This window comes from Artibeus jamaicensis, unplaced genomic scaffold, assembly GCF_021234435.1.
Source record: "Artibeus jamaicensis isolate MK-2021 breed Jamaican fruit bat unplaced genomic scaffold, CSHL_Jam_final contig_426, whole genome shotgun sequence".
Classification (NCBI taxonomy): domain Eukaryota; kingdom Metazoa; phylum Chordata; class Mammalia; order Chiroptera; family Phyllostomidae; genus Artibeus; species Artibeus jamaicensis.
This window is the reverse complement of record NW_026521826.1, coordinates 2,811,731-2,835,833: the sequence shown is the minus strand read 5'-3', so window position 1 is coordinate 2,835,833 and position 24,103 is coordinate 2,811,731. Positions and strand designations below refer to the sequence as shown.

Genomic DNA, 24,103 nt, shown 5'->3' with positions numbered 1-24,103 from the left:
CCCTCAACTCTTTGTTTGTTTGTTTTTGGTGTGTGTGTGTGTGGTGTGCTCACCTAAACTCTTAATGCTAGAATTTTCCATGGCTCAGTCTTAGTCCTCCTCCCTTTTCTCCTCTATGTACATCCATTTTTTAGGGCCATCCATCCTCAAGGTTCTAAATACCATCTTCATGCCCAAATTTATGTACTCAACCCAGACCGGACTTGGACACCAAACTACCTACTTGACATCTCCACTTGGATGTCTGATATCCCAAAAGCAGCAAGTCCAGAACTGAACTTCTGATCAGTTATTTGTCATTGTAGTCAGTTATTTATACTTTTGATCTTTGCCACCAACCGAACTAACTTAACCTATAGTCCTTCCAGTAACTCAGGTCAAAAAATCTTACAGTGGTCCTGACTCTTCTTTCACATCCCATGCAGACTCTGTCAGGGACCCTTGTTGACTCTACCTTCAAAATACACCTAGAATCTAAACCACTTCTCACTACCCCCACTGCTGCCACCCGAGTGTGGGACAACCTTAAGTTCTTCCCTGGACATTTATGGCAGTAAAGATCTTGCTTCCAACCTGTTCCCCTGTAGTCTGTTTCAATACATCAATGAGACTGATTCTCTTAAAAAGTAAGTCAGATTATGTCAGTCTTTGTTCAAAGCCCATCAGTAGTTTTGTTTTACTCACACTAAAACCAAATAAATGCCTTTGTGCCCTGGCTGGGTTACATTGCCCTGATATGCCAAGGTTGCAGGTTTGGTCCCCCAGTCAGGGCACAGGTGAGAATCAACCAATGAATGCCTGAACTGGTGCAACAACAACTTGATCTCTTTGACCTCTCTCTCATCATTAAATTAAAATTTTAAAATGAAAAATAAAACCAAATGCCTTTGTGCAAGAACACCTCGAACTACCTGGTCTCCTTTTCCTGTTCTCTGACCTCTTCTCTTACTTGAGAAGAGAATATGACCTTCATATTCCACCTTTGCTCCGGCCACACTGGCTCCGTGCTGTCCTCTCACTGGATTGAGAAGCTCATTCCTTTGGGCCCTTGTGCTGGATGCCGCCTTTGCAAGGGCAAACTCTTCCTCAGGGATCTTCCTGGTCAGCTCTTTACCTACTAGTTTTTACTCAAATGTCATATTCTCAAAGAGACCCCCGGTCACCCTATTTATAATCCAAGTCACCTGCTCCACCTCATATACCCGAGACTTTCCATCCCTTCTGCTCTGTTCTTTTAAAAAATAACACTGATCACCAAACGTCTTTTAATAAACTATATGATTTGTTTGTTATATCATTTGTTATCTTTAACTTCCTACCAGAATGTAACACGAGAATAGGGGTTATTGCAATTTTGATGACTGTTTCTCAAGAATCTAGAACAGTGCCAGGCTTATATTAGGCACTATTATTTGAATGAAAGAATGGAATTAATGCATTGTTGAGTTAATGAGTGGCTAGGAAGATAGGATGGAATGGAATCGGGAGAGTCATGAAGGTAAAAGTAATATGCTATTTCTTAAACTGGGGGTTGCTTCAGGAATATGCCCTATAATTGTAACATTTTATCATACATATATCTATATTGGTTTTAAATTAACATTTAATAAAATGGTAAAAAAAATCTTGATTTTTCTGTCCAAACTGACTCACTCCTCAGGGTTCCAGAAAGCTCAGTTTCCACTGTACCTAGTATACTATTATCACTCTCTCTCCCTGGCATTGTGAAGCGTTGCTGAATCGTTAGACGTTTCGAATCAGTAACTTTCTTTTCTTTTCTTTTCTTTTCTCCCAGAACCCATATTCTTAAAATTTTATTGTTGACATTTTTTTGTTTGGACACAGGATAATATTTTCATTCTTTCTCCTTCCTTCTTGCTCCTGGAGATAAGACACCCATAGCTCTGACATTCTGTCTAGGAATGACAACTCAAGAGAAGAACATGCTTTGAACTGAGTTCTTGAAAGGACATTCTAGACTTAAAGCATACAACAGAGAAGAGTACCTGCCCTCTCTTCTCCTCCTGATTTTCTTAAAATGACTGTGAAGCTGAAATGCCTCTGTTGCATATGGACACGGATATCGGCCCTCATGGTTGTCCCTCCCTGTTGGTGCAGACAGAGACAGGGCTCTCCCCAGCAGAGGAATGCTCACTGTTGAGAAGCCGCCGTTTGTCTTTGAACCCAGTGTGCATCGCCCGTTGCCCAGGAATATAAAATATCAAAATATAAAAATGAAAAAATCATGCCCAGTACATTTTCCTAACATTTGCTTTTCTGTCCTTTTCCTAGAAATTCACTTATATCACTATGAAAATATTTTTGAGGAGAAAATAAGAAACCAAGGGATTTATGTGAAAAAAAGTAGCAAAAAATTTTAAATGTAGTTTTGTGGAAAAACAAGGTAAAATGTTTTGGGGCCTCTCTCTCCCTGGCATTGTGAAGCATTGTTGAATCGTTAGACGTTTCGAATCAGTAACTTTCTTTTCTTTTTTTTTTCCAGAACCCATATTCTTAAAATTTTATTGTTGACATTTTTTTGTTTGGTTGGGGTTTTTTTTAATTTTTTAAAAATTTTATTTAGGGGACAAGGGGCGGGGAAGGCTGGGATGGGAGAAATAGACAAAAAACTGTACTTGGAAAATAACTAAATAAAATTAATTAAAAATTAAAAAAAATTTAGTTAGTTATTTTTCAAGTACAGTTTTTTTGTCTGTTTCTCCCATCCCAGTGAATCAGTAACTTCTTGACACTAACTTTGTGGGCTTTTCCAGTCACCTTGCTGCACAATGTTTCTATTTAAGTGAAGAGCCAAATGAACTCCTCACATGGCCGAGAAATGCAGTTCTAGTTCTTTGAAAATTTAATCAAATGTGAGTCACAGCCTCCCATTCTGTGCCTGCAGGCTTGGAGTGACATTGGATGGGCGAGTCCTGTGCCTTTGGAAACTAGCTGGGGTGGTTGCAGCGCGTGTTCAGAAGGTGTCTTCGCTTTGCAGAGAGGAGGAAGGACCCACACTACCAGCCTTTTTCACAACTGATGAAGTGTGTCTCGGGTCGGTGGGGAGACGGGAGAGGTCTGAACAAACGCTGTCTGCCTCCCAGGTTTCTGGGAATTATGGAGAGGACGGGGGGGGGGGTGGTGGTGGTGGTGGTGGGTGGGTGGGTGTGTGTGTAATGTGTGTATACATATACACACATTATTATATATATATTATGTATTATTATATATATAGTAAGTATACATTTTATATATATATTTTAAAGAATTTCAAGTGAGGTCAGTGACCAGGGGCGACCTCTTTGGATTTCCTGCGAGCAACTTTTTGAGAATGAATTCGGGAGCGAGCCAAGAGCGGAGAGGAACTCATTTACACTCCTTTCCCTTCGCTGGTCCAGTTGCAGCCACCCTGGCCGCCCACAACGCCCCGCGGCGGGTGCCAATCACCGCAACGCCCGGGGCGGGGCGCCGGGGTCCCACAGCCAATGGGAGTCCGCGGGCGGGGAGCGCCGCGCTTTAAAGACCGGCGGGCCGCGGGCCGTTCGGAAACCGGTGATCGGAGTGCGGTGTCGGAGGCTGGCGCTGCTATGACCCTGCAGGTGAGCCAGAGGGCGGGCGGCGCAGGAGATTTGCTCCCCGGAGGGTAGTGCTCGAGGGGGCGTGGGACGGGCGTGTCGTCCCCGGGGCGGCGGCTGCCCGCTGTCCTCGCCACCCACGAGCTGTCCGCGCTGACCCCGAGGACGTTCCCACGCCTTCGGCGGCGCCCCCGTATTGCAGGGGAGACCGCACAGGTGCCATTTGTTGACGCAGAGCCGGGGCTCTCCGTGACAACTCGTGTGAACCCCGGGGACTGGTTAACCGCAGATTAGGGAGGCCCTCGGGAGGGGGAACGCGGGGGGACTCCGGGAGGACGACGCGGCCCTGCGCCGCCGCTCTTTCCGTCTTGGAGACCCAGACGAGGGCGTCTCGGGCCCCACTCGCGCCTCTTTGCTCTTGCCACGTCCGGGCAGGGACAGGTATCTGTAAAATATGATTTAAAAAAATACTGTTTTTCTGATATGTGAAAAATATGTATGTTGAGGGTGGAACTTTTTGCGAAGGCGAACAAACATAAAGTGAATGAAAACCATCAGGAATTCCTTCAATGAGGTGATAACCACCACTGACATAATGGGTTACTGTCTCCTCTGTGCCAGAAATGTGTACCTGCGCATGTGTGTGCGCTCGCAGGCATGTTCTTGTGCAAATATGCGGGCATATATAGGCACACCGATGAAGCTATTATGTATGTATACTTGGGTTCCTTTACGTAATACTACTTTATCAGTATTTTCTCACCATTAAATATTACTCTAAAATATAATTTAAAAAATATCTGCATACAATTTTCATGGAATGAGCACGTCTCACTTCATTGAGCATTCTTTAAGGAAAATGTTATGATGGGCGAACGCACATACTCCAGAGCCTGCAGGTTTCAAATCCAAACTCATCCCTTCTTAGCCTGTGACATACTTAACCCCTCTGTACTTAAAACCCTTAGCCTGTGACATACTTAACCCCTCAGGTTCCTGATCTGAAAATGGAATTGAGGGACTAAGATTAAATGAGCTGCGTGTGTGGAGCATTTAAAACTGCCTGGCACGTGCTAACTGTCCAATAAGGATAAGCATGTCCTGGAACCTTTAGATATTTTTCTTTAAAAAAAAAAAACTCTTTATTGTTCAATTACAGTTGTCTGCATTTTCCTCTTATGTTTGACATAATTCATATTGAACTTTCCCCCCAAATAAATATTTCAAGGTCAGAACATTCTTCCTTTTTAGCTTAGTATTTTGTTTGTTTTCATTTTGTTTCTAATCTCATTAGAAATGAGATTTCTAATTCAGCTATAATCTCCAAATTTTATTTTAAAGTTATAATGTGTTTACTCCCACAGCAAAGCTTTTAGGCCAGCTGACAGTCATGTAAACTGGATGTATTTCTTTTAGATGATGATAATAAAAGGCAGACTACTTCTTCAAGAAAACACATCTTTTTGAGGCCAGGGAATTTGCGATTTTACAGTTGGGACCTAACGAACCCCTTACCCTCTACACACATCTCTTTTTGACCTAAGAACTGCAGTTCCCAAGTGTGAGAATTTATGATCTTCCTAAACCAATTTCTTGGAGGGAAAGGATTGCTCACAAAGGTGTCATCAGCTGCATGTGTGGATGACCACATTCTTTGGCTGCAGAGAGTCAAGCTAGAATAGGCGAGAGTCACCATCAGGGGCTGCCTTCAGCTGTGGTGAAATTTGAAAGGAAAGCTACACAGAGGCCAGGGTGGTCAGCACTCCTAGGGGTTAAGAGATAGATTCCATCTCCAGGAAGGCAGGACTTGCCCGCTATGAGTGATAGTGGAGATGCTGAGGTCATTGCTACCCCGGCGGTGTAGCCAGGTGTCCTTGCGGCATACACATGGACAGGTAAGGGTCTGGAAAGGGGCCTGGAGGCAGTTTGTTTTGAAGAATCCACCACAGTTGCCAGGGAATGATGCACACATACATTCAGCCAGGGTGTTGGGGACCTGGCTCCAGGACAGCCAGCTCCAAAGAGGTAGAAACCCCTCACCACCAGCAGTGAGCCCAGCTCTGCGGTAGCACAAGAACATTACAGAACATTCCTTTTTGCCAAGAATGCTTTGGGAGTAAATGTAAACAGCTGTACTTTTGAAGCTGCTCCTCATCTATGATAACTTCATATCCATTCACATACTCCTTTATTCAACAAGGGGCTTACATAGGCTGTACCACCTGCTAGCACTCTGTAAGGTACGACTCCCACTACCAAGATATTTATGCCTGCCCTCTATCGTGGATATATGGGGAAACAACAAATACAGTCCCCCATCGATGATGAGCCCTCTGAAGGCCGTCCATGCTGCCAGGAACCCTTTCCTGCTCCTGCCCATCCCAAAAGTGCTGGCCTCCAGCTGAGCTAAGCTCTGTCTCCTCTGGGAACGTATCTTCTGCATCTGTGGCCGCTCCCTCCTCTTTGTTCCCAGAGCACCCAGATATCACATGATCGTTGTCAGTCTGCTCATCTCCCAGGAAACTTTGAGCTCCTTGAGTGTTGGCTGCCCTCATCATCCCTGGCTGCCCAGCCAATGTGTCTGTTAAACAGTTCGATGCAAGTGATGAGCCCTGGGTGGGCAGAGTCAACAGGATAAAAATTTTAAATTTACATTCTTAATTGTGTTTAATGCTACACCTTCTCACAGGTCGATAGGGTCTTTTTCAGCAGAACCTCAGCCTCAGAGGAGCTAGGTGCTTGCCCAGAACCCCTTGGTAGTGGATCTCAGAGATGGAATTCAAATCCAGCATCCTGACGCAGGGCGTGTTCTTCCCCTGGAGCTCATCATGGTTGGATGGGGAAGTCCTCACAGAGGACAGCACCTGGGAACCACCCCGCAGAGCAGGAACACACCAAATCAAGGTGCCAGGGAAGGACGAGCTGGAGAGGGACTGGTCTGGGGAGGGAGGAGGGACCGGGAGCCCTGACACTGCCTGTGAAGCTGTGTGGAGCTGGACTCCTTTGTGCAGAGGGTCTGAGGACAACTTTCCCAAAACTCCTTCTTGGAGGGCAGTAACCTAGTGTGGTTTTTGAGAAGCCATAGAATTCTAATCAAGGCTTAGCTTGCCAAGAGGAATTGAGTTGCTGTCGCTAGACAGTGGCGTGAGGCTTTACACGAACCAGGAACACCCCAGATGCCTGACAGACCAAAGGGGAGGACACTGCCGCCTCTCCCAATAGCCCTGCCCTGCCTTGCCCTGAGGAAGCCCCGCCAGTAATGTAGCATTTTCCTTGTTATTTTGTCCTTGTTACAGACACAGTTCATGTACATTGTAGAAGATGTGGAGAGTATAGAAAGTATTAAATAAACAGAAAACTTACCAATAATCAAAGGTAATTTTCGTATATTTTAGTATATTTCTTTCTATTCTTCTTTTATTATTTGCAAAGCTGAGTTTTTAAAAACAATTTTGTATTCTTTGTTAAATTACAGAAAAGTATTTTTCATGTCTTACTTTATTGTGAATACTTTTTTCAGTTTTTTCTAGAACTATTTTTTCTCAAAGAGCCTTATAATAAAAAATAATAGTAGTTAAACTTTATTGACCACTCACTATGTGACAGGCACTATTTTAAATATTTAACATGTGTTGGTTCATTTAAATCCACCCAACAACCTGGTAGATAGGTGTTGTCATTGGCCCGTAGTCTGGATGAAGAAACAGAGAGGTTAAGTAAGTTGCCCAAGGTCACACAGCTCTGAAGTGGTGAAGCTGAGATTCGAACCAGGGCAGTCTAGCTCCAAAACCTATGTTCTTAACCATGACATTATGTACAAAGCAGCTATTTTCTAAAAAGACTCACATGAGCTGAGGGTTTGTCCCTCATCACATGCACCCATACTTCTCAGACTCCTGTAGGGAATAAATTAGGAAGTGGGGCCATTTTCAAGGTTATTTAGGTGGGAGTCTGGTCTCCCATTTGCAAGTGATTTTTGTTCGTTACAAAACAACTGTTCAGTTGTGTTACTGAAGTCTTTGGCACTGGGTGGAAACTTTATCCGGCAACTCTGCTAAGGTCACTGGGGCTCTGAAATTACAGTGGGGCTATCTGCTTTCTCTACTAGGCATTTGGATCTCTGGGTCAAAAGGGAGCTCTGGCTGTGGAGAAAGAAAATACGAGGTCAGCTGGAACACCTCACTGAGACTGTCTTGTTTGATACCCCACAATTCCTTTTTACCCATGGTTTAAAACAAAGAACGTTAGGTAAAATACAGTCTACTAAAAAAGAATGGAAAAATTCTACTAAGGAAAACAATCACCATGGCCTTTGTATGTACACTAAGGAGTTAAAGAGGGGACAGGAACCAAGTTTGTAGGAGCACTCTGTCTCTGCGAAGAATATGCCAAGGGGCGGCTGCTGGCCAGCCCTGAGCTGAGGGGCCCAGGCCAGCCTGAGGGTCTAGGGGAGTGAGGCAGGTCAGAGTTTTCAGAGTTAAGTCGTGGGGGGAGGACAGTTTATTACTGAGAATACCTATGTGCAGACTTTCCAGGAAGCTCGTTTCTTTCCACTAGTCAGCTCTAAATTGGCTGAACAACTCTTTTCTGTGAACCAACTGGAAAAAGTCTTAAAAGTTTTGTTTTCAGGAACCTACACGATGAAATCAGGGATGCTGACCTCAGAAACTAGCTAGTCCACTAACCAGGTCTAAAGAATGTGGGAGGGGTACACCCTGAACAAAGTATCAATTGGTAGCAAAGCTGTTATGTGCAGTAAAGTGTAGGTTTGGGAAGAAGTGAAGAAAGGGGCACTGAGTGTAATAGAAGCTTATTTATGTGCTTTTCACTTACAGGAAAAATATGTGTTATCATTTTTCTCTAATCTTTTGACCACCTGCACTGATTTCTCCCTTCCCCAACCCCCTGCTTCTCATAACCACCAGTCTGTTCTTGGTTTCTCTGAGTTCTGTTTTTTTCTATTAGCGTGTAAGTTGGAGTGTATGGGATTTGTCTTTGTCGGGGTTATTTCACATAGTACAAGGCCCTCGGCGTACATAATATTTTCACAATGGCAGGATTGTCTCTTTTTTATGGCTGAATAATACTTCGTTGTGTTTATCTTCTTTACCATTCATCTGCTGATAGGCATTTGGCTGGTTCCATGTCCTGACTATTGTAAATAGTGCTGCAGTGAAAATGAAGGTGCAGGGGTCTTTTCACAATAGCAGTTTTGCTGCTTTTAGATAAATTCCCAAAATGAGATTGCTGGATCATATGGTCATTCTATTTTTAATTTTTTTAGGAACCTCCATTCTGTTTTGCATAGTGGCTATACTAGTTCACATTCCCACCAACATACTTTAAGGGTTCCCTTTTCTCCACATCCTCACCAGCACAGAATCTCTTGTCTCTTTGATCAAAGCTATTCTAAGGATCGCAAGGTAATATCTCAGTGTGCTTTTGATTTGCAGTTCCCTGATGCTTAGTGATGTTGAGAACCTTTTCACGTGTCTGTTGGCTGTCTGTATGTCTTTTCTGTAAAGAAAGTCTGTTCAGATCCATCCCCCCCTTTTTTTAATCCTCACCCGAGGACACTTGTTAGAGAGAGGAAAGAAGAGAGAGAAATATCAGTTTGAGGCAGAAGCATTAGTTGGTTGCCTCCCATTTGCACCTGGACCAGGGAACTAACCTACAACTCAGGTATGTGCTCTGACTGGAATCGAACCTGCAACCCTTTGGTTACCGGATGCTGCTCCAACCAGCTGAGCCACACCAGCCAGGGCAACCTCCCACTTTTTAATTGGGTTGTTTGTTTTTTGTTATTGAATTGTATGAGTTCTTTGTTTATATTTTGGATATAACCCCCCATCAGCTATATGATTTTCAAATATTTTCTTCCATTTGGTAGATTGTCTTTTCATTTTATTGATGGTTGCCTTTGATGTGGAAAACCTTTTTAGTTTGATATAATGATTTTTAGTTTGATATAATGCTTATAATGTTTACTTTTACTTTTGTTGCTTGTGCTTTGGGTGTGGAATCCAAAATAATTATCTCCAAGACTAGTGTCAAGGAGCTTACCACCTACATTTTTTTTGGAGTTTTATGGTTGCCAGTCTTATGTTCAAGCCTTTGATCCATTTTGTTGATTTTTGTATATGATGTAAGATAGTGCTCCAGTTTCATCCTTTTGCATGTAGCTGTCTGGTTTTTCCAACACCATTTATTGAGGAGACTGTCTTCCCTTCATTGTATGTTCTTGGCTAGTTTGTTATAAATTAAATGGACCATATATGTATGGGTTTCTTCTCGGCTCTCTATTCCATTATTGACCTAGGTGCCTGTTTTTATCATAGTACCATGCTGTTTTGAATACTATAGCTTTGTAATATAGTTTGAAGGCAGAAAGCGTGATGCCTCCAGGTTTAATTTTCTTTCTCAGGATTGCTTTGGGTATTTGGCATTTTTATGGTTTCATAAAAATTTTAGGATTGTTTTTCTGTTTCCATGAAAAATGCCACAGGAATTTTGATAAGGATTGCATCAAATCTGTAGGCTCCCTGGTTGCTTGGGGTAGTGTGTATGTTTTAACAATATTAATTCTTCCAATCCAAGAACACAGGATATCTTTCCATTTTCTTGTGCATCCTTCAATTTTTAAACATAGATAAATTGAACAGTTTCAATATTCAGAATTATGCTTCATTCTCCATGTCTTGTCTGTATATCAGGGAAGTACCAGGAGTGTGTCCGTGAGTAAGTTAACAATCATTCCAGTGGAGCCAGAGCAGTGGTAGTTTATTACTACTTGAAACTCCCTTGCTGCTCAGTGAGCTGGCACTGCTTGGTGGTAAAAGCCCCCAGACAGACAGGTCTTCACAAACTTAGTGATTACACTGTGTGCCGTTCCCCCCTTTGCTTTAGGCTGATTTTGATCAGGCGGCTGAAGATGTAAGGAAGCTGAAAGCAAGGCCGGATGATGAAGAACTGAAAGAACTGTACGGGCTCTACAAACAATCTGTGATTGGAGACATCAATATTGGTATTTACTGTCATCCTAAAAATAGTGATATACTTTGTTTGAGCAATGTGTACAGAAGTGTAGAGTAAAAAGCAATCCTGAAAATATGTCTACCCTTCTTTTGGCAGAGTGTCCAGGCATGTTAGATTTGAAAGGCAAGGCTAAATGGGAAGCATGGAACCTCCAAAAAGGTCGTGAATTCTTAAATAAGTTCAACACATTTTCTTAGCTTCCCAGTATACCCATTAGTGAGATAATCTATTTGTATCTTTCCAGGATTATCGAAGGAAGATGCCATGAATGCCTATATTTCTAAAGCAAAAGAGCTCATAGAAAAATATGGAATTTAGAATCCAGCCTATGAAAAAACTTTCCAAAGCCTTCGTAATGGTATCATGACCTAACATTAGTGGAGAAATGCACTGTTAACTCTACATATCATGAACGTGTTTGCTAGTAACATGAATTATAGTCCTTAATTAAGAGGTATAATGAAACTATGTTTAAGGAAATGTTACTTGTTAAAACAAGGTAAATTTTTTTCACATTTAAAAAATTATCTTTAGCCCTGGCTGGTGTGGCTTAGTGGATTGAGTGCTGGCCTGTGAACCAAAAAGCCGCTGGTTCAATTCCCAGTCAGGCACATGCCTGGGTTGCAGGCCAAGTTCCCAGTTGGGGGCGTGTAAGAGGCAGCAGATTGGTGTTTCTTTCGCACATTGATGTTGCTCTCCCTCTCTTTCTCTCTCCCTTCCCCTCTCTCTAAAAATAAATAAAATCTTTAAAAATCTATCTTTATTTAGTTTTTGGATTCATCACACGTATCAAAGACTAATCAACATAACAAGGTGATTTTCAATATTCTTTGAAAAAGTTATTGATCTGGTAGTGCGTGCACGCAGCATTAACAAGTGTTTGTTCTTTTGGTCTGTCTTTTTCTACTGGGGGTTAGTATTACTGGTGTAATGAACAGTTTTTAAAGAACCAATAGCAGCTGTCCCTTCGTTGCACCGTGTGGCTGTGGGGTTCACGCTAACGCAGGGCCTGACTCCAGTCCTGGTTCCAGTCCTGGTTGCAGTCCTTCCTCACCCTGTGAGGCAGCTACTGGTTCACCTAGGCAAGCACTTCACCTTGCTAAGCCTCATCTGTACAGATGGGAGAAAAACACGGGTCTCGAAGGGTGTTGAGAAGTGGGTGAGATAACTTTGATGATTCTACTTGTACTTTAAAGCTTATGCTACATAAAACCTAACAATAAAGAAGCTAATTTTCAAAAAAATAAGCTTATGAGTCTATAGCTCTTCAAAGGGAAAAAAAAGCCATCATGGGACTAACAGCTATTTTTCTTTAAATTTTTATGTTTAAGACAGATCAGAAAATCAAATTGTCTAGTGGTGGTCAACAGTGTGACTCACTGGACTCTTCTGTTGAGTCTTATCAGAGTGAGAGTGTAGAGCTGAAACATCTCGTTGGCTCAGTACTGTCCTTCCTGCTGGTGTGCAAGCTTCTGAAAGAAGATAGTCCCATATTAATAGTTCGAAAATCTGTTTGAAGTTTCATAGGCTACAAACCTCCCCAAAGCAGTGTACCTCTATACCTGCGTGGGGGTTCAGGTGTGTTATGACCAGAGGGATAGGCTGATTTCATGGGATTTAAAAAAAACTAGACTCACTAGATGAATTTCAGTGAAAAAAGCCAATCCCAAAAGCTTACGAACTGGACGACCCCATTTCTCTAACATTCTTGATATAGACCTAGAGGACAGAACAGGGACCGGGGGGTGGAGGGACAAGGGTGCAGTTCCACAAGGGCAGCAGGAGGGGTCCTGCGGTCCGGGAACGTTCTGCGTCTCGACGGTGCAAATGGCCATGCCCTGGTCGAATTGTGTACACTGTTAACTACAAGGTGAAAAGTGGGTATCTCTGTATTATTTCTTGCAACCACATGTGAATCTACAATTATCTCAAAATAAAAAGTATAACAACAAATCCAGCTTGAATTCTAACTTGGAAAATCAGGGTAACAGTGATTCTCATTTCTACTACGTTTTACCTAAAGACAGTCAGAAGGCTTCACAATGAAGTTGACATCCAAATCCAACAGTGAGAAGAACCGTCGGTCAGCAGTGAGAGGCCTGGTTCTTCCTTCCAGTCAAGGCTTGGAAACTCTCAGAGCTGTTCCCATGTGGACCTTACCTCTGCCACAGGGAGAGGCCGGGGAGACAGCCCCCCTCAAAAGCCTGGCATTGGCTTCATCATGAGGTCTTGTGTACTATATTAACTGAAAATTGTTCATTGAGAATCTGAATTACTTTAGTAGCCATCATTCTGTAAGGAAACCTGGAAGTCATATACCAATGAGGAGAGCACAACACAGCATGTACTAAACATTTAACTTCATTTGCTTGAGGCTATTTGTAGCCCACATTTATTATGTGAATTCTAAGTCAAAGCCCTTTCTTCATAATGGGTTTTATATTATTTGCACTTTGTTAAAAAGAAATGGTAAATTCTGAAAAATACTTGTATGCATTTCCCTTGCTCTTATTTACTAAAACTCTTTATATACTATTTAAAAATTCTTAACAAAAACAAACTCATATTATGTGATCATAAACATATCAGCGCTTTACAAGTTAATGTTTTAATGCACAATAAAACTGGGCTAAGCAGTTCAAGCTGTAAAAAGCAGACATTGGTTACATCAGTCAAGTGGGAGAGTTTATTGTGAAGACCCACAATAAGTAAGGAAACCGGGGTGTCAGACAGAATAGCCAGGGTTCCAAGAGATGGACAGTGTGGGTGCTGCCGGAGACAGCAGGGTGCACACGGCTGGGAGACAAGGTGCGTCTTCATTCTTGTGGAGGCACCTGTGGATCCCATTGGTCGCGTTCTTAGTTGCCTGCCCAGCTCGTTTCTTCCCCATTTCTGCTGCTTTGCCCTCTTAGCCCCTGCTTGTTTCCAGCTGTCCTGCTCCCTCCCCGTGTCCACATCAAGTGGTCACTGAAAAAGGCTTCCTTACAGAACACTTAGAAGAAATGGGAATCATTGTTACTTCCCCAGTTTTCCAGGTTAGAAAATCAAGCTGGATTTGTTGTTACACTTTTTATTTTTAGATAATTGTAAATTTACATGTGTTTGCAAGAAATAATACAGAATACCCATTTTCCCCCTCATAGTAACAGTGCACAAAACTCATCCAGGGCATTGCCATTCACGCAGTCAAGACACAGAACGTTCCCAGACCGCAGGTAAGGCTGGCCCTTTAGAGGTAGCCTATGGGATGTGGCGTTTGTATTCTTGGCCACTCCAAATGCCGATTCTGGATTGGTTGTCCATGGGAGGACTCCCCCCTCCCCCCGAGCCAAAGACAGTCACTGCCCGCACAGCAGCAAGGCCACAAAGAGCCAACAGGCAACCAGTAGAGGAGGGACCCACCGGAAGAGGCCAGGACGTAGAGGCAGTCACTCTCAGGACAGAGCAGAACAGACAGCAGTGATCGTTTAGGACTGCCTTGTTTTAACCAAGCAGTAGGTTACATTTTCTTATTAAATGGGGTAACCTTGTATTTCAGAAGGTTACGTCAAGCTTTGAGCCCCAGTGTGCAGATGAAACAGTAATTTCAATCATGTCCCCTGTCATTTTCACTGTTAAAATAACTGAAGGAAGGAATAGTGGGTTATTCACCAAGCAGGAACTTTGCTGACAGACTTCCCACAGAGGACACTCAAGTGAGATTTGAATGCAAACACGAAGGACCCTTCCAGAAGAGTGCAGGGTCCATTGGCGCTTGTCCCCAGGCACATCCACGCTCCAGGAGCCGTGCGTTCATGGCTAACAGATCACTTGACCGGCAAATGCGTAACTTTCCAATTTCAGAATAAAACTAACAATCTACTTCTGAAAAATTAAAAAGAGTATCATGTAATCGTTTTGACTTTTTTAGAACCAAAAGGAAAATTCTCTAAAATTAGGTGAACATCGACAGCTTCAGACGCTTGGTTATGTGGTTCCTGGTGAAGGTCTCGTGGGCAGGCTCCTGGATACGGAAGTGATTTCCTGGATGCACGAGAATATCAAGACTTTAGCTGATTACATCTTTCCTGGCTAAAAATAAACAAAATGATAAGTTTAATAACAATGATACTTACTGAAAACAAAAGGTTTACTTCCAGATACTACCTTTTGAAGATCTGGCACCAGAAGCAGAGTTCCTTTCAAGGTCTCATATTCTATACGTCATGTATTTTTTATTTCTTTAAGGCCTATCAGTATCCAGGAGCCTTACCTGCGTTCTCTCATTTTATACATGACTGACGTCTCTCCATTTACGTTCAGTAAAACTTGGGCCCATTTTCTACTTATTGCAGTAACTTCTGATTGAACTTTAGCTGAAAAACTATCAGACAAATATCTCAATAAAACACTCAAAATTATCAAAGTCATTTCATCTTTCACATCCTTTGCTATGTCTTCAGATCCAAGAAAGCATGTGAAGTCACAAGATAGAACAGGCTCAGGTGTTGCATTGAAGCTGTAAACAGAAAAGAACCAGTCAGTTACTTTTCCAAGGATCTTTTCCTGTCACTAGAGTCGCTTGAATAAAACATGGTATGTCCTCACTTCTTTCTTTTTTGCTATTTCCAGCAATCCAAACTTTTTTTTTAACCAGAGGTCCTTCTACATGTGAGCCCCTCTGTGTCCAGGCCATTTTCCAAGGTCATCTAACTTCTAGAGCAGTGCAGGTGACAGTTGGGTGGCACCTGGGCCCCCAGTCCAATTCAGGGCGAGGCCGATTACAACTAGTCCCTTTAACTGCCATTCCCAGAAATGACCAGCAATCCATGGTCCAGAGATGGTTACAACCAACAGAATAAAAGCAGGTTCACACGAGCAGGTCCTTTGAGGTGGCTCCACCTGTTCTCATTTTAATCCCCAAAACAACATACATTTACTGAGCTGGTGCTGGCTGCCGTGTTCACCACTGGGAACCCACGGATAAGCACTGTCTCTTTCCTCCTGCTCCTTAGAGACTGGCTGGGGAGACAGACATGAGTGAGGTGATCAGACAGCTGGAGTTCAAGGGGACCTGTGAACAGTTGACAGAATGGGCGGGGCAGCGTCAAGCAAAGTCTCCCTGGGGAAAAAGTTGGATCTGAGATCTGAGTGAATAGGACAACATTTGGCAAGGGGGGGGGGGGCAGGAGTCAGCAGAAGAGGAAAGAAAATGAGCACAAACCAGAGGCTTTCTGAGAGTGAAGCAGGAACTGGGACAAATTGAAGTAAAAGAGGTAGATGAGGGCCAAGTCTAGGCCTCATGAAGGCCATCCTTAGGATTTCGGTCATCCTTAAGATGGCAGGAAGAACTTCCACCAAGATGGAGACGTAGGTAGACACACCGTGCCTCCTCATACAACCAAAAGACAACAACAAGTTTAAAAACAAAAACCAACCAGAACTGCCAGAAAATCGAACTGTATGGAAGTCCAACAACCAAACAGTTAGAGAAGAAACATTCCTCCAGGCCAGTAAGAGGGGCAGAGACTGGCACAGAGGATGCACAGCAAGGCAGCGGCTAGAGGACTGGGAGGTCCCATATTTGTGTGCGGATAAACTGGGAGGAATAACTGGAGAGTGAGGCAGACTGCACTACCCAGGGTTCCAGAGTGGGAGAAGAAAGCCTCAAAATCTCTGCAAAGACCTGTGGGGGTTATGGCAGTGGGAGAAACTCCCAGCCTCAGGAGAGTTTGTTGGAGAGACCCACAAGGTCCAAGAACCTACACAAACCCATCCACCCAGGAATGAGCACCAGAAGGGCCTGATTTGCTTGTGTGTAGTGAGAGAAGTGACTGAAAGTGGGGTGAGAGCCAAGCAAGTCTATACCAACATTTCCTAACTTCTGGGAAGGGCAGGGACTTCTGCATAGGACCAACCACAGGGAGACAGGGCAGGCATGTGGGGAGAGTCCCATCCACGAGGCCCAGGGCATCTAAGAGCTCCCCGTCTTAGGCTGACCCCACACATCGGGTAACAAGCAGCAGCTCTTTGTCAGTGGAGAGTGAGTGTTCTGTAAGGCACAGGAAAGACGGAAACATTGAGTGCAGTGACCCAGTCTTCTTGCTGAGCACATAGTAGCACAGGGGACTTGGAAGCTGCCATTGCCCAGAAGTAACAATGATAACAACAAAAGCCAGACACAGGTCATTTCCAGTCTGGATCGACTCAGCAGCTCCCCCTGGTGATGGCCTGGCAGCAGGTGAGATGTGCTCCAATCCAGGTGTAGAAAATTCGTACTGCACTCTCTGCTTCATGCATATCTGAATGGATATATATATATATATATATATATATATATATATATATGAAAATGGATATATAGTTATATGAAATAACTCCATTGTCAAGAGGCAAAGCAACCAACAGGCTCAACTCCGATAGGACCCAGACGTTGGAGCTGTCAGACAGGGACTTCGAACACCTACGTATGAGACGTCTAACGGTTTTGTGGAAAAGGTGGACAACGTGCATGCGCAAATGGGAGAGTTCATTAGAGAAGTGAAAATTACAAGAAAGAGTCAAATAGGAGTTGTATGAACAAACAGCAACCCAAATGAGGAATTCCTCTGACAGGCCCATCAGTAGACTGGAGACAGCTGAGGAAAGAGTCAGTGAACCTGAAGATGGCCGGTAGGAGTTACCCAAACCGAAACGCAAAGGAAGAAAAGTTTGAAAAGGCAGACCACCTTAGTGCCGTGGGACAGACTCTGACAGCCCAGCATGTGTGTGACCAAGGTGATGCGAGGACAGTGGAGACCAGCACCAACGTGTGGGCAGGGGAGGCGGAGGGCAGCCTGCGTGGGTCGGGAGCAGGCAAGCTTTCCCGCCTGTTGACGATCTTCATTTTGGCCACCAGGGTCCCAGACTTGGGTGGTGGTGAAGCAGAGAGGACTGAGAGGTGCTCTGTAGGCCTGGTTTGATTTAAATTGGAAACTGAGAGCCACAGAGACCAGAAGGGAGAACAGGCTGAGAGTGTGGAAGGAGCAGGAGTGAAGAGGGGAGAAGAATCTAGAGAGCAGGGTTTGGGGAGAATATTTGAATCTGGAGAGAGGAAGCCCATAGCTGTGGCTACTGCACTTGGTTCACTGGGGGCGGGAGGAGGAGTGTTAGGAAGAATGTCTGTGTTGCAGACAGGCAGCCTCCCTGTGAGTGATTTCTTTTTTATTTTCACACTGGGGAGTTTTCTTCTGAGAGCTCTTGAGAATGTAACTAAGCTCCTGTGGACCACTGCTGCCTCACCATCCACACCGTGTGGCCACACAGCCTATGGGGCTGCTTGAACTGCCACTAGCGCGAGCGCATATGCTAGATGACAGTCGCAGAGTCACAAACACGGTAACTCCCTGATGCCACTCCCCCAACACCTCCTGAGAAGCAATCTCTCCGACTCCCGCAGCCTTCCCCTCGTCTGTCCCTAGGAGAAGACCCCTCTGAAGCTCACCCAAACTCACTCTTTTGGGTTTGAATTGACCTACCTGGCCTTATCCCAGAGACCCCAAAGTCCTCCCCTCACAGCCACTAGGTGCCCTGGGTCCCGCTGCATTCCCGCCCACGCCCTGCCCTGCCCTGCCCTTCTGGGGCCCTCTGGATGCGCCATGGACCTCCTCTCTTTGAGTGTCTGTGGTGGACTATTGTTGAACTCCATCCACCATCAACACCCTGAAGCTGTACTAACAAATGTTAACAACGCCACAGCAACAGCCTTCAGTAGTTTTGCTTTTATTTTTTATTTTATTTTATTTTTTTAATTTCTTTTTTTATTGATTATGCCATTACAGTTGATCTATTCCCCCCTTCATTCCCCTCCACCCTACCCCCCCGTCCCCACCATTCCCCCCTTTAGTTTATGACCATGTGTCTCAAGTTCTTTAGATTCTATATTTCCCATACTATTCTTGCCCCCCCATCTATTTTTTATCTACTGTCTATGCTACTTATTTTCTGTACCTTCTCTCCCTTTCTCCTCCTCCCACTCCCCTATTGCCAACCCTCCTTGAGATATTCATTTCTATGTTTCTGCTCCTGATCTAGCTGTCCTTTTAGTTTTCTTTTGTTTTAGGTGTGGTTGTTAATAACTGTGAGTTTGTTGTGCTTTCACTATTCATGTTTTTTAAACTTCTTTTTCTTAGATAAGTCCCTTTAACATGTCATATAATAAGGGCTTGGTGATGATGAACTCCTTGAATTTGATCTTATCTGAGAAGCACTTTATCTGTCCTTCCATTCTAAATGAAAGTTTTGCTGGATAGAGCAATCTTGGTTGTAGGTCTTTGGATTTCATGACTTGGAATACCTCTTTCCAGCCCCTTCTTGCCTGTAAGGTCTCTTTTGAGAAATCAGCTGACAGTCTGATGGGGACTCCTTTGTAGGTGACTGTCCCCTTAGCTCTTGCTGCTTCTAGGATTCTCTCTTTCATTTTAATCTTGGCGAATGTAATTATGATGTGCCTTGGTGTGTTTCTTCTTGGGTCGAACTTCTTTGGGACTCTCTGAGCTTCCTGGATTTCCTGGAAGTCTATTTCTTTTGCCAGATTGGGGAAGTTCTCCTTTATTATTTGTTCAAATAAGTTTTCCACTGGTGGCTGTTCCTTTCCCCCTTCTGGTACCCCTTCCGCCAAGATGGAGGCATAGGTGGAAACGCTGTGCCTTCTCTCACAACCAAGTTTAGAGACAACTAAATATTAGCAACAGAAAACATAGCCAAAACACAGAAAATTGAACTTTTCGGAAGTCTGATAACAACAAATTCTTCAGCCTGACCGGTAAGAGGGGCGAAACCAGCAGCTGTCGGAGCGGGGTTGCACAGGAAAACTCGGTCGGACGGACTCGGGTGTGTGGAACCCAGGTGCAGGGTTGGACCTAGTAAGCGACTCAGCGAGCGACCACGGGAAACAGCGAGGGAGCAGGGCTGCGGGTTGACTGTGGTCGCGCTTTCCTGCACAGATAGACAAGCGAGGGAGTGGGCAGTGAGACTACGGGACTGAGCAGGCCCCACGGTGAGTGGCAGCACAGCGCGCCGCCATTTCCCTGCTCTGACCCCGCCTCCACGTACAGCAGCGTCATAACCCAGTGGTAGTTTTGCTTTTAAAAATTGTGGTGGTTAGTTGCCGACCTGACCTCATTTAGTCCTCACCACAGCACCTGGAGGGTTTTTTTCTCACCCCTCTTCTGACACAAACTGCTCAAGGCACTTGCTCTGAATCTCCCGGTGGGCGAGTCCCCGGCAGAGGGCTTTGGTCCTGGTAGGTAGAGGTCACGGATGGCACCTTTAACCACTGTGCGAGGCTTTCGCGGACTCTGTCATTCCACGGAATGTCCACAGGGACTCGAATTAATTTTCCAATTTTGGGGGGTGAGGTCAGACTGGTGTTTCTTGGATTCTGACTCTCTGCTACGCCAGCGATACAGACAACTTACCCCTGTGAGAGTCACACTTGGGCAAAGATGGTCGGGGCAGAAACGGCAAAAGGTGAATGGACTCGGGCCCCAGCCGGAGGACCTAGTGATAGACTGGAGATGGGCAGCGACTGAGGGACGTGCCGCAGGTGAGTGAGCAGGGCTGTCTATCTTCAAGGTGCTTCAAGTAGGCTCCACTTTGTGGAGCTATTTGTGTAAACTTCTTGTCACACACTGCCCGTGGCGGCCCTACACCTCGTTCCAGCCTTAGTGGAGGAACTAAAAGAGACATAGGGCCCAGCAGCTGCCTCTAGGAATGTATGTGGGGGAGACGAAGCCGAGGCAACATTAGACGCATAAGTAACAGACTCTAATGGTGACTAAGGGTAAAAGGCTGGCCCCACAGTCACTGCTATGGGGACACTAGACTAAGAAGAGCCATGGCTAGGTTTAGTTTACTGGGGAGCTTTACAGAATGTGAGGACTTTGGTCCTACCAGAAGAATCGGGCATCGGGACACACATCTCAGGAGACAGAGCAGCAGTCACATGCCACGGAGCCAGATGACCTGGAACACAATTCACAGAAAAGCCAACCCCCCCCTCCGGGCCTGGCTCACCTCCACGCAACTCACGTCCTGCGGCTCTGCCCCTCTGAGCCCTCTGAGATGGGAATGCTTTGGCATCCACTTACTCAACAAATATTTGTTATGTGATGAAACATGTATGTTGAACCACATATTCACACATACATAACATGTTTAAAACAAAAATATGCCCTTTACATCTTATAGTGATACCATTTTTACCTTACCAGGCTCCATTTTAAGCCACTAAAAATATCACTGGTGGCCCCAAAGGAAATCATATCAAACCCTTAGAATGTTGTCCTCCTGTATGAGCAGTCTCAGAGGATGCCGATCTACATATTTTTAATTATTTCCAAAAAAATTACTTAGTTACTTACATGTAATTTGTAAGAATGTGTACATCTGCCTTTATAATGTGAATATAGTATTCAGAGAAGTCCTTGCCATTAAGAATATCCATCTGTGTGCCTCTGAATTTCAAAAGGAATGAATGAAGCTGTTTGTCTGACAATTCTTTCTCTTCTTGATGGCGAACCATGGCCTTAAAAACATAAGTCTAATATTTCAATATAATGTACTTGTCCATAAAATGAAAGCTCCCTATCTAAAGGAAATTTATTAAGTCCAGGTTTGGGAGTGGACTTCCTCATCCACAGGTGTCAGGAGGAGACCTGTTTCTTTTTAAAAGCAGAAAGGACCTCTGCAAAAAGATCCTTTAAAAAGAAGAGGATCTTTACTTCTACAGAAAGGTCCTCTACACTAGTAATTCCAGTGTCATAATGCCACCAGAATGGCAATCAGGGTCTTTGGCTGGGAAGGGAGAGCAAAGGGCAGGAGCGTGGTTGGCAGGAACAGCCGCACTGACATCAAAAGCGTGAGTGGTTCAGAAAGGTTCATGTCATTTTCACCTTTGGAGAGTTCACATATTCTTTCCTGGCTCTGATCCAGTTACCTTGCTGAAAGTTGATTAAGTTCCCAGCTGACCCAGAATGGAAGAATGAATACTTTGGATCGATATTAGCTTAGAGATACCAGGGACATTGCAGACTCTGACCAAGAAACAGATAAGGTGCACTTCAGAGAAGTGGGGAGATGATATTGGAAGAGATTTGAGAGTCTCCTCATTAGCCAGTAGGACCCCCACCACTGTCCTCATGCTGGGCCAGAATTCACCAGACAGGGAAATAACAACATGGCCCCTCCCCCATTCCCTCCTCCTCACCCCCCACCCTAGAAAAAAGTGAAATTACTTACATGAGGAACATCTATACTGTACACAAATAAATGTATCATTTATGTGCATTTCTAGCTTATGTTTTTCTTATAGGTGCAGTGCAGTCATAAAAGCAATATAGGACCCTGTACTAAATTTTGGAAAGAAAACATGATAATAACTGTTCAAAAAAGTCATGATAATCCATTGAAAGTCAATAAGAACAAGGACCATAAACATGGCAATGATCATGGCATAGGCAAAGGAAAGCAGGAGTTAATTGAATGAGAAACGTATTTACAAAGGGTATACTGTTAATGATTCATAACAGCATAAAAAGTGTATTAAGCTCTGGCTGGTGTGGCTTGGTTGGTTGGAGCATCGTCCCATGCACCAAAGGATTGCAGCTTTGATTCCTGGTCAGGACGTGTCCTGGGTTGCAGGTCTTGGTCCCTGGTCCAGTTGTCCAACAGATGCAATGCTTCTCTCTCACATCGATGTTTCTCTCCTTCTCTCTCTCCCTCTCTTCCTCTCTCTAAAATCAGTAAGAATGTGCTCAGGTGAGCATTTTTAAAAAAGTGTTTTAAGACACTTTTTCAGTCTAAGATTTAGTACTTCTTTCCACAGTGTCTCGAAATTTACTTAACTCTAATTTTCTCTCTTCAGATCTCTATCACTTTGTCTTTGATAATATTTAGTAGCAGTCCTCAAAGTATGGTCTGGGGTCCACTGGGAACTCCTGAGACTTTTTCAGGTGGTCTATGAGGTTAAAGCTATTTCCATGATAACATCAAAATGTTATATGCCCTTTTACCTTCACTGTCTCCTGAGTGCCTGGGCGAGTCTTCCAGAGGCCATGTGACCTGGGATAGTAGGCAGTTTGAATGCAGAAGCAGGACTGAGAATCCATCTGCTTTCTATCCAGCCAGTCATTAAAAAGACTTGCAAAAGTATAAAACAATGCTACTTTGGGAGGGAAATACAGTCTTTTACTAAAAAACATTTATATCAATACAAAATGGGTTGATTAATATTATTCTAACATAATTTAAATATATTTAAAATTTCTTAGTTTTAATTTCTAATATAGTAATTATGGACATTATATGACACATAAACAAAGTTCTATAAGGTCCTCGATGCTTTTCTTGGCATTTCATTTCATTTTCTTATTCATATTATATTTTGAATTGTGCTATCACAGTTGTTCCAATTGTGCTATCACAGTTGTTCCAATGTTTGCACTTTTGCCCCCCTCCACCCAGCACCCCGCACTCCCCCAGGCAGTCATTGTTCATGACCACAGGTCTCGTAAATAAGTTCTAAGGCTACTCCAGTTCCTATACTGTGCTTTACATCTCCAGAGCTAGTCTGTGACTACCTATTTGTACTTCTTAATCCCCTCATCTCTTCACCTAGTTCCCCCACATCTCCCTCCCATTCGGCGAACATCAAAATGTTCTTCATGTCCATGATTCTGTCTCTGTTCTTCTTGTTTGCTTTGTTTGTTTTTTAGAGTCAACCGTTGATAAACATGTGTTTATTGTTCATAGTTTTTATCTTATTTTTAGATAAGTACCTTTAACATTTCATATAATAAATGGTTTGGTGATAATGAACCTCTTTAGTTTTTTCTCAACTGGGAAGCTTTTTATCTGCCCTTTAATTCTAAATGACAGCTTTGCTGGATAGAGCAATCTTGGCTATAGGTCCCTGCTTTTCATGATTGAATATTTCTTTCCTATTCCTTGTAGCCTGCAAAGTTTCTTTTGAGAAATCAACTGATAGTCTAATGGGAACTCCCCTCTAGGTAAGTAATTTTTTTTTCTCTTACTGCTTTTAAGATTCTCTATTTATCTTTAACTTTTGGCCTTTTAATTATGATGTGTCTTGGAATGCACCTCTTTGGATCCAACCTGTTTGGGATTCTCTGAGCTTCCTGGACTTGTATGTCTATTTTCTTCTCCAAATTGGGGATGTCTTGTTTCATTATTTTTCAAATAAGTTTTCAATTTCTTGCTCTTCCTCTTCTCCTTCCAGCACCCCTATGATTCAGATGTTGGAATATTTGAAGTTGTCCTGGAGGTTCCTAAGCCTCTCCTCATTTTTTAAAAATACTTGCTTCTTCTTTCTGTTCCAGTTGAATGTTTATTTCTTCCTTTTGTTGCAAATCATTTATTTGAGTCCTGGCTTCCTTCTGTTCACTATTGGTTCCCTGTGTATATTTTTATTTCACTTGTATAGCCTTCACTTCTTCCTTTATTTTGAGGCCATA

General features: G+C 43.6%; 1 protein-coding gene across 2 annotated transcripts in view; it reads left to right on the top strand.

The window, feature by feature from the left end:
• Positions 1 to 11,367, top strand: part of NMT2 (N-myristoyltransferase 2) — a 92,302-nt gene extending 80,935 nt beyond the window's left edge. For both annotated transcript variants that reach the window (XM_053665748.1, XM_053665749.1), the window contains 5 exons: positions 2,906 to 3,044; positions 3,399 to 3,599; positions 10,482 to 10,599; positions 10,707 to 10,769; positions 10,855 to 11,367. In XM_053665748.1, the coding sequence (XP_053521723.1) occupies positions 2,906 to 3,044; positions 3,399 to 3,599; positions 10,482 to 10,599; positions 10,707 to 10,769; positions 10,855 to 10,928 (595 nt within the window). In that variant the 3' untranslated portion in view covers positions 10,929 to 11,367. The remainder of the gene's footprint in view (positions 1 to 2,905; positions 3,045 to 3,398; positions 3,600 to 10,481; positions 10,600 to 10,706; positions 10,770 to 10,854) is intronic.
• Positions 11,368 to 24,103: the final 12,736 nt, after the last annotated feature.